Source organism: Phoenix dactylifera, chromosome 11 (assembly GCF_051530095.1).
Source record: "Phoenix dactylifera cultivar Ajwa chromosome 11, Ajwa_hap1_PhDact_Kaust_v1.1, whole genome shotgun sequence".
Classification (NCBI taxonomy): Eukaryota; Viridiplantae; Streptophyta; class Magnoliopsida; order Arecales; family Arecaceae; genus Phoenix; species Phoenix dactylifera.
The window spans coordinates 4942889-4953531 of NC_143200.1; the positions used below are offsets into that span (position 1 = coordinate 4942889).

Consider the following 10643-nt stretch of genomic DNA (forward strand, 5'->3'; position numbering starts at 1 on the left):
GTCGAGACCCAGACCAGACGGCGAGCCGAAGGCCTCGAATATATAAATGAAAAGAAATGAGGAAGACTTGAATCGAGAGCCATCTCTCGTCTCTCTGCTCTTCTTCTCTTCAAGCAGCGATCAAGGTGAGAGCGTCTCGGCCATGGCGTCGAATCTCGCTCGCCTCGTCCGCCGTCCCGTCGCGGTAAGCCTTCTGCGCCTCTCCCGCCTCCATATGGATTTGGGATTCTTTGAATCCCTTTCCTGATTCTCAGTGTTTTTTATGTGCTGTATCGATCATTGATGTTATTTTCTTTGTCATCGACCTTGAATCGTGATTTGATCAGTGCGATAGCGTTATCTGTGATTAGAAGTATCGGTTAAACGGTTTCTTGATGGGATTTGATGTGCAGATAGGGGTTTGATTGGATCTCAGGATGCTGGTTATTTTATTTCTTTGAGATATTTGTGGTTTTGTTAGGTTGTAGTGTTGATTTGATGGAATGTCCAATCTTATATATTTAGTTAATAATCCTAACCAGGATGCAAGCTTAGAGCTGACATAATGGTGCTGGAGACGAAGGGGAAGTTAAAGAAGAAAGGAGAAGAACGATCAGAATAAAGAGTTGGATCCTGTTGTTGTATTTCAGACTAATGAAACATTTTCCCACGTTTCGATTGGACACAAGGAAGAAAATAGAGGAATGAGCTTGATTTATTTAGACATGAACTAGGAAATAAAGGGGAAGGAAACCAGGCTAGAAGAAATGCATCTGATTAAAAGTTCGAGTGTTTAGAATTCCGTCCATTGCCTTTTGATATGTATAAATACCTCAGGGCTGTGGATCTTTGCTTGTAATCTAAAAAGAAAAAAAAAAATCAAAGGCCTTTTTGGCAATTAAGGCTGCAAAATAATGAAATTGTGAATTAATAGCTCAAGATTGGCTCAAAGTTCTAAAAAGCAGCTTGCATAGCACGCATATGTAGTATGTGGATGCATATATCAGCGCATAGGTGGTTGTTATCTTAGAAATGTTAATAAGAATAAAAAGGATAAACGTGGCCCAATAATTAGCAATGAATAGGTTAATATTCAAACAAATATAAATTAATTACACACTTTAACACTTATCTGACAGCCCGTTTTAGTATGCTATGAACTGTGACATGTTAACCTAAAGAAGTTAACAATGTCCTCTCTCTTGTATGCTCCCATTATGCTAATGCAGTAAACAAATCTACCAATTACAAATAAAAAAGAGGGAGAAAAGAATACACACTCACCATATAGGGCTCAGCCTGCATAAGGAGGCTGCTTGAGCACATGTGAGCACCTGATGGTGTGGTTCGATCACAACGCCTTGCAGTGACTAGAAAGCATTTGCATATGCAAGCACGTATGAGGTGACATGGATAGCATTTTGAAACAATGGAGCAGCTGGATAATTGTCTTGGTTGAGCTTGTTTGATTAGGAAGTGCCTGGAGATTAAACTTTGTTTAAAGCTAAACTCGTAGCCAAGCTGAACCTTATTCGGCCTGCAAAAATAAAATCTGGGCTTGGCTCATACTGATAACAAGGTCGAGTCCGTTAACAAATGAGCTAAGCTTGAAGTTTGGTTCAAGCTCAAATACCTTTATTCATATAATGCCAACTAGCTGAGCACGAGCAGCTTAGTTCTCAGTTTGGCTTAACTTGGGTGCTATCAACCTTCATTGGTACCATGTCAACCTTTTTATTATGGCTAGGAAATACCACATGTTGGAGGGCATCTCCTTCTCTTCACATTAGATGGAGAGTGGGAAACACATAACACCTATTACTCTTTGATTTCTTTGATTTTGTTTCTCTTTTCCAGAAGTTAAAAAAAAAAATACTACCAGAAGGTACTGATATTTTTACAAACAGTATTCTAAGAAAAAATAACAAAAGGGATCATGAAACATATTTTGAATCTTATTAGTTTCTCTTCTTTGGTTTTTGAAAACAAATAACAAGAAATAAAAGTGCTATTAAACAGCCATAAAATATTATTTTGGACAAGAATTTGGAGACTTGTTATATAAATATATCAATTAAGGAATGTTGAGTTATTATAGATTTCATCTTTTGGCTTCACATTAGGAGATTTTATGTTTGGATGTTATGAAAAGTTTGTTCTTTCATGCCTGTTGTAATATAAATGTTTTGCTAGCATTATTTTGTGGATCATTTGTGCGATTTATCTTTTATGTCTTTCTTTTCTATCTTTGTCCTTTAGGTTTTCTTTCTAATGCCTAATCAAGTATTTGAAGTATATAAATCTTGCAAATACATTTTTTGAAAAAGATGGAACCCAGTTGATGAAGGTTTGGAAGTATATGTCAAGCCTCATGTGCTGCCAATTGACCCAATTGATGTTTCAAAAGGGAGTTATTTTTGTGGTATATATGATCATTTAGTGTGTATGCTTCTTCACACACCCACAAGGAACAGTCATCCTTTAGTTCAAACATAAAAGAGAGCATATGCTAAACATGCACCAATTATTGTTCTTTCATGAAGTATGTACAGAGGTCAATGCTTATCTTCTACAATGTTTTTGCATGTCAAAATTGTTCAAGGATGTTGATTTTGAAGAGATTAGTGAATTTTCAATAATTAAAAGTATTTAGGAGTCTTTCTGATTCTTGATAAATATCTTGAAGGAGTTTTTAAAACACTATTGAATCTATTGATGATTGTGGAGGTGAAGAGTAATGTTTTTCCTTTCTTCCACATGAATACCCTTATCTAAAGGATTAATCCTTTATGCATGTGCCCTTTGATGTCTTTTTTTGATTGAAATGAATATAGGAAATGGTCACAAAACTGAGCCATCTTTCTTGCAATTAACCTCTTCAACATAAGAGACTTATCGTTGAGATGCATATTCATATTGTGTCATTTTATTTACGTTGTTTTCTATAGATTTAATAGAACTGATTTTATTATTTTCTTTTGTGAATATGACCTTTATCTTACTAGCTTATAGGGTTTGAGATAACTGTTTTAAGACTTATATCAACAAAAATGAATTCAAACTTTGGAGCTTTATCATTTATTGCCACTCAGTCATGCATTGAATACACAGCCCATCATTATAATGAGTCATTCAGAAACAATAGTTTATTACTTTGGAGTTCTTAGCTTGCCCTATACTTTAAAACTAGGACTTTAGATGCCACTGACTTTTCTGGAGGATGGGTTGCCCTAATTGATAATTCAGTTATTAAGTAGCACTGTGTTGCATTGCTAATTTAAGAGAGGTTCCAACAGCTACATAGTTAGGGGCAACAATGCTCACAAATCCTTAGAAATTATGGATTTCGTGAACAACTCCTTAGAAATTTTTTCTATTATAATATTTTTTATTATATAGGTAATTTTTTAAAGGTCATCACGATCTTGCAACCTAAGATTCTTGTATGCATGTAAGCTTTTTGTTTCCTTTAGCATATACTTTGTTAACTTTTGCAAATAAATAAGGTAACCTAAATCATGGTGGGTAGATAAACAAAGGTCTCTACAATCAAGATAAAATTTTCACCATGAATCTTGCGTGGGTTGCCTTAATTAATAACTCAGTTGTTAAGTAACAAGGCCCGTTCAAGAGAGTTCTAACAGCTATATAATTAGGGTCATCCAAGCTCATGAATTTAATTCCTATGTATTATAAGTCATGAGCAAATTCTGGTGGATTTCATGGATAACTTAAGGTGTACTCCTTAGAAACTTGTTCTAGTGTTAGCTCCTTTATTCGTTTAGTTTTGTAAAGGTCATCAGAATCTTGCAACATGAGATTCTTGTACACTTCCGAGTTCTGTTTTTCCTTTGGCATATATCATTATTAACTTATGCGAATATATATGGTAACTTAAATGTTACTTAGTTACTTATATAATGGTCCATTAAATTGAAATAGTCTAGTTAACAATCTTAGATTTCATATCAATCTTGGTTAAGCCTATTGAGTTTGGTTTTGGCACTTGGCAGTTTCAATAAATGTTGTAACTTGAACCTATATATGAATGTCAACTTGATATAATCATCGTGCCAGGTACTAATTATCAAAATTTTACTTATATTCTCGAAGTGGGAAATGAGATTACTAGATATATTTCATTCACTGTCTGTAAGATTTAATCTAAGATCTAGAAAATTTGAGCTTAAAGTTTTAAAATGGCTATGAAGGGGACTTGATCTACAGCATATAGTTATTTTCTTCACCTCCTCTCACAGAGAAGAAAAACAAAATAGAAAACCAAAAAATGCTTTAAGAATTAAGACAAATTCTCAAATGATTCTATTTTTCTAAAATACCATGTGTGATCATAAGATTTTTTTCTTAAACTATGAATTTATTATCCATGAGCAAGTATCCCTTCTTTTCTATTTAAAAGAGAAAATGAACCATTTATCAACATTATTCCTCAAAATATACTTAAACAGTCAGAAATGGCTTCAAAGCTATGCTAAATACTCATATAATGAATAAATGTAGCATTTGTGGTCAGTTTCATCCAGTTTCTGCCAAAACTTGCTGAAATTGGTTGTTTTTGACTGAAACTTTCCAAAATTGGATGAAACCAACTTTCTGAAGTTAGTATTGGCTTGATTCCCATTGAAACTGATTCATTTTGCTTGACGTTCATAAGAAGCAAGTTAGCCAAGGAAGATGCATCAACTACTTTCAAGAATTTATCACAGAAACAACTTGAATCCTTGGCTTGTCTTGCTTCACCTTAGTGATTTTCATGCTTGGGTATTTAATGGGTGCCTAAAGGATAAGTTAATAGTATGCCCTACCCCGCTGATTAACATGTTTGATGTTGCTTGCTAATGTTTGATGTTGCTTGAGGCTTTGCCAGTGAAATCTATATCCAATTATTGCAGTTTTCAGTTACTTGAAATAGGACCGAGCGAGATATTAAATATCATGGAATGGGGCCTTCTCAATTTTCCCATTTAATAGGATGCCCTTTGTCCCGACAATCATGTATATTTGGACCGAGCAACTATGTATATTTGGGATGTACGCATCCTAGTTGGTATGGGGCTTTGGTATGTATATGGAATTTATGAGCAATGCTGTATTCTCTTCCTTTTTAATAACCTTGATTTGGACCCAGACCCTGGCTCAAATATAACGTTGGAGCTGACTCTAAATTCTGCTCTTAGGCTTTGACTTAGACTCAAACACAAACACAGACTTACATGCCAAGCCTGGACTTGGATCTGAATTGATGTGGGTCTGGTCTTAATCCAGCCATTCACAGCTCAAGGCTAAAGGTGTCTCTTCCAACCCCAACATAAATAGGAAAACATATGAACCCATCTGTTTAGCATTATGATATTAGTATACATATTCTAATGTGGGAGGCTGTAGTTCACAATTGCAGAATGTTTTAATAATATATTGTAAATATTTTAATATTATCAGGTCTCTCCAATAGGCATAAGAATTACCAGTTAGCATGCTTATTACTTCTAAGGTCTCCTTTTACCAGTTCTAGAATCTAGATATTGCTGCAAACAATTTATTCTTGTTAAAGGTGCAGCTGCAAAAACAAGTTGGACTTATCTTTGATATTGATGTTCCTTATCTTTTATTATACAGTTACAGGACAAAGGTTCTTGGCTTCTTGCCCTTGAGGGGGAAGGGTGATCTTTTTTTTTTTTTTTTGGAATTAACTTTCAAATGTACTGGAGTAGAGTTTTTGTAATATATATATATATATATATATATATATATATATATATATATATATATATATAGCTCATTTTTACACATTCTAGTGTAAGTTGCATTGAATTCATTGTACAACCATCAAGTATTAAATCCCTCGTGTGATGCCATTCATTGTAATTTTATCTTTCAATCAGTCTGCTACCTGTCTGGGGTGAAGTTCTTTAGCTTGCTATTATCTTAATGTCCATGCAGACATTTTTCCTGTTACAAAGTTACAGGCATGTTCGAAACTTCAGCCATCATGTCTTCCCAGGTGATCTTGTCTAATAATATCATGGTGATCATTTTTTTTTTGTTTAAATTTTTTCTTCCAAGCTAAGGATCTTAAATCATGTTCTGTGTCAGGTATCTGTGGTCCACTTGGCTCAAAACCCATGAGGTTAGCAATTGCATGAACCTTTAGTTGTTTTTTCAGGCCATTAGTTAGGTTTGATTTGCTGTACAAGCACTTGGCATCATATTTGGTTGACTGCTGGTTATATATTAACATTTTCTATGCTTTTGGCAAGAGACTATACTAATTCTCTTTCAATCACATATATTTTTTGCATCTTAGCCTTAATTCTCAAGAATTATCAACCATGCAGGGAAATTACTCAGTTCCTTCCTAAGAATTCTCCTTACCAATTATGGAGTAGGTCATTTTCTTCAGAAAGTGGTAAGCGGGTGCAGCAAGTTCCATCACTATCAGATTAGAGTCTCTTTAGTTGCCAGATATTCAACCTTTGATTTTTGAACTGTATGATTTCTTTTGTTTCTTGGTGAAGGTGACCTTTTTGATGCGGTTGTTCCATTTATGGGTGAATCTATTACCGATGGAACATTAGCAACCTTTCTAAAGAGTATGTGGCTTTATTTATTCTTGCTTCTCTAGTCCTCAAGTAATTTTGATTGCTATAGCTTGGGTCTTATGGGCATGATACATGTGGAACAGAACCTGGAGATAGGGTTGAAGTTGATGAACCAATTGCCCAGGTTGAGACTGATAAGGTATATCTCTTTTATTAAAATGTTAAGTAAACTATTTGTCCCCAAAAAACACAATTTTTGCCAAGATGAAACCATATTTAAAACATTGTTTAATTAACTAAATTTTTCCAGGTGACTATTGATGTTGCTAGTCCTGAAGCTGGGGTTATCGAAAAGGTTAGATTTGTTTGATCTATTTGTGCCTCAAATGTTGCTCATTTGTATTCCTGTTTCCTGTGCTTCTCTTATGGAGCTGGCTATTGATTGTTTTTGGCATTTACCATTGGCAGTTTGTAGCCAAAGAGGGTGATACCGTGACACCAGGAACTAAGGTTGCTGTGATCTCAAAATCTGCTGCCAGTGTAACACATGTTGCTCCATCAGAGGAGAAACCAGGTAAAGAAGCTCCTAAACCATCTCCACCTGCAGAAAAAGAGGTTGAAAAACCTAAAGTGGAACCTTCCACCAAAGAGAAACCCAAAAAGGAGAAACCATCTCCTGCACCTCCTAAAGCTGCTGCTTCTGAACCTCTGCTTCCTCCCAAGGAAAGGGAAAGACGAGTAAGTCCCATTGTTTTGTGTTTCATTATTAATTATTTGTACTGTAAGATGCAAATTCTTGGACATGTACTGTTAACATGGATGTCCTACTTATCCTTTAATTGATTTCAGGTTCCCATGCCAAGGCTTAGGAAACGAGTTGCTACTCGTTTGAAGGATTCTCAGAACACGTTCGCAATGCTAACTACATTTAATGAAGTTGACATGTAGGTGATTGTTGTTTATTGGCACTAAAACTGTTCCTCCTCATATGTTAGCATGTATGATTCTGTTTTATCTATTTTCAGAGAAAGGAAAGAAAGAAACTTTTCATGCTAATGTACTTTGACAGGACTGTTATAGCACTTCTTGTATATGTTGTTTTCCTGGATGTTATTCTGATGAATTGTTTAATGTAGGACCAACTTGATGAAACTGCGCTCTGATTACAAGGATGACTTTGTGGAAAAGCATGGTGTGAAGTTGGGACTCATGTCAGGATTTATTAAAGTATGAAGTGTGTCATGAACACCATTAAGTCCTATTTTGAGCTAGTTAATACTACTTGCAGATCTGACTTTATATTATTCAGGCAGCTGTTTCTGGACTGCAAAACCAGCCAATCATCAATGCAGTCATTGATGGAGAGGATATCGTATATCGAGATTATGTTGATATCAGCATTGCTGTTGGCACACCTAAGGTTTGCGAATGTGTTTTCTTTTTCTGGTTATTCTGAAATTGTGTCATATGCTAAGGTTTGGACCGTTAAGATCATATCTGTAATTTCTACTTTGCTGATTTCCTATTGCCCAGCATCTGTCATTAGTTGAGGTGGAATTAATTAATTTACTCTTTTCTTTTTCTTAAATAGGGCCTGGTGGTGCCGGTTATTCGTGATGCTGACAAGATGAATTTTGCGGACATAGAGAAAACAATTAATACTCTTGCTAAGAAGGCAAATAATGGGACAATCTCGATCGATGAAATGGCTGGAGGCTCATTCACAATATCTAATGGTGGAGTTTATGGAAGTCTTTTGAGCACACCGATTATTAACCCTCCACAAGTATGCCTCCAAACTTCTCTAATTTTTTAATGGTACAGTGTTAATTTGACATGGCTAGAACTGACGAACATATTGTATCCAGTCGGCTATCCTAGGTATGCATTCTATTGTAAACCGGCCAATGGTTGTGGATGGTAAGATTGTCCCAAGGCCTATGATGTACATTGCATTGACCTACGATCATAGATTGATTGATGGGAGAGAGGCAGTCTTCTTTTTGCGGCGCATCAAGGATGTGGTTGAGGACCCTCGCAGGCTTCTCCTCGACTTATAGATGCACCTAAGCACTGTAGAAGTAATCCTTGATTCCCACTTGTTTTGCAACAAATAATTTCATCCTAAAAATTTTTGGTCAGCTCAGTTCTTATATTTCAACCATCATGATTTCTGTTTTGTTGAGGGTGAGATACCTCATGACTACATCTGAATTGATGCTTTTGATTTATTACACTCATGTTTCATTTAATAATTTGGTTTTATAGACCTGGAGCTGTACAAGAGATGGCAATCATTCTTGCATTGTATAATCCTTGATCATTTGAGAGAAAGTATTAGTGGTTGTCTACACTAATGCACTTTTTCCTTCTTAAGTAGGAAGAGCATGGATGTTATTAGTTCCTTTTCCTGACTCAATACCTAAACAATCTCTTTTTATTATAAAAGGATATCTCAGTGGTGATGGTTGATGAATGGGAGAACTCAGTCCCTCATGCCCAACTAACACTTATTTTATTAATTTCTTTTATAGAAAATGATAATTATAATCATAATCCCTCTAATTACAATTTTCAATTTTTTTGGGTGCTCCACATTTACACTCTTCTTATTTGGGACTACAATAGAAAGGATTAAGATTATAATATTATTTAATATAATAGACTTAGCCTTAATTGGATGGCTGGGACTATTTTGTTCTTTTTGTTAAGAAAATCAGGTTCAAAACATCTTTTATAAGAAAAAATGACTTTCTTTTTTTTGCTAAAAAAAAGGGATAGGGGGGAGGGAGGGATAAGCCCACCCCCGCGTAACAGCCCCTACTGGGCTCCTGCCCGATGCGGGTAGACACCGTTTTACTTATATTTTCTCCATCCGAAGGTGAGTACATCATATCTGGCACTACCAAAGCTACTAGTGGATCAATAAGCGCTTCTAGACCCCAAATCCAACAAGTGTCACCACATTTTAATCGATGCACAGGGCGAGAAAAAATGACTTTCTTTGGATGGGATGATAAAAAGACAGTTGGAACGCCAAGATCACCGATGTTTCTTCTTATTAGCAAGAATATTTATAGACCACCACCTCGAAAGACACAGTGGACGATGCTCGTGGCGGCATGGTAGTAGAGATTTATGTAAGTTCTCTTTGTTTTTCTGTAGAAGGACTATGTTAATGGATATTTAAAGGTGAAGGAGCCAGTTTGGTAGCTAATAATGTCTGTTGCTGATGGGATCTAAGACTACCTTTATCAAGGTTTAGAAGGTGGTAGCTGTTCAACGGCCACCTTAGACTATTGCCTGTGGACCTTTTCTACGAAGAAAAGGAAGATAAGCCAAGATGGTCAACTAATTTCTCAGGAGAAAGAGGGGAAAAAAAGTACAGCAAGTTAGTCCGGAGGAGAAACTAGAATTAGCTTTGTGACGGAGCTGGATATTCCGGTTTATCCTTTTATTAGTACTTTTTTGATCCATCAATTCAATTAAGATCTTATGACCACCTATCTATTAGTTCAAGCAATTTCCATATCAATAACACTATATTCTAAATTGCTAAATACATTTTATTTTTCTGAACTAACTTCTTTAGCCACACCTATTTATTAAAATATGGGAACCTACAATTTTCTCGAGATTCATATTCATATGATGCAACTATAATTTTACGGCAGTTGCCAACCTATGGCAACCTTTCTCATTTATCCAAGATAGAGACCGGCTATATACAAAATATGGGCAAAGTTCAAAAAAAAAGGCATTATAACATGTTATTTATTATTTAATGCTATGTTAGAGCAAAGCTGACGACCTTTATATGTCATTTATACTTTCTTTTAATTGAATAATGTTTTGTCAAAATTTAGTCTTCCAAAATTCTCTCTTCAAAGGAAAGAAATGCTTATTATTCTTTATCATAACATCTTTGTAACAACCATTATAATTGTTATAAATCTAAATATTAAATAACTCCAAATTATAGGTGATAGGGCAAATAATAGTCATCATAACCATTATAACATTTAATAAAAGTTTTGATGGAGTTCCCTTAAAATAGAACAACACGGGTACCGAAACAAGTAAATTCTTCTTGTTAGATGGGTA

At 35.2% G+C, this 10643-nt stretch overlaps 1 protein-coding gene across 1 annotated transcript; it reads left to right on the forward strand.

Annotated features, from left to right (window-relative positions):
• Positions 1-8915, forward strand: LOC103707830 (dihydrolipoyllysine-residue succinyltransferase component of 2-oxoglutarate dehydrogenase complex 2, mitochondrial-like). Its single transcript, XM_008792499.6, has 13 exons — positions 1-184; positions 5941-6001; positions 6094-6127; positions 6336-6406; positions 6516-6590; positions 6683-6738; positions 6850-6894; positions 7008-7277; positions 7389-7483; positions 7676-7766; positions 7849-7959; positions 8131-8325; positions 8408-8915. The coding sequence occupies exons 1-13, from the start codon at positions 47-49 to the stop codon at positions 8597-8599; spliced, it is 1434 nt and encodes a 477-aa protein (XP_008790721.3). The 5' UTR covers positions 1-46; the 3' UTR covers positions 8600-8915.
• Positions 8916-10643: the final 1728 nt, after the last annotated feature.

Coding starts and splice junctions, on each gene's coding strand:
- LOC103707830 (XM_008792499.6), top strand. CDS start 47: ATGAAAAGAAATGAGGAAGACTTGAATCGAGAGCCATCTCTCGTCTCT. Junction 6,591..6,682: donor ATTAGCAACCTTTCTAAAGA/GTATGTGGCTTT, acceptor CATGTGGAACAG/AACCTGGAGATAGGGTTGAA. Junction 6,739..6,849: donor CCCAGGTTGAGACTGATAAG/GTATATCTCTTT, acceptor AAATTTTTCCAG/GTGACTATTGATGTTGCTAG.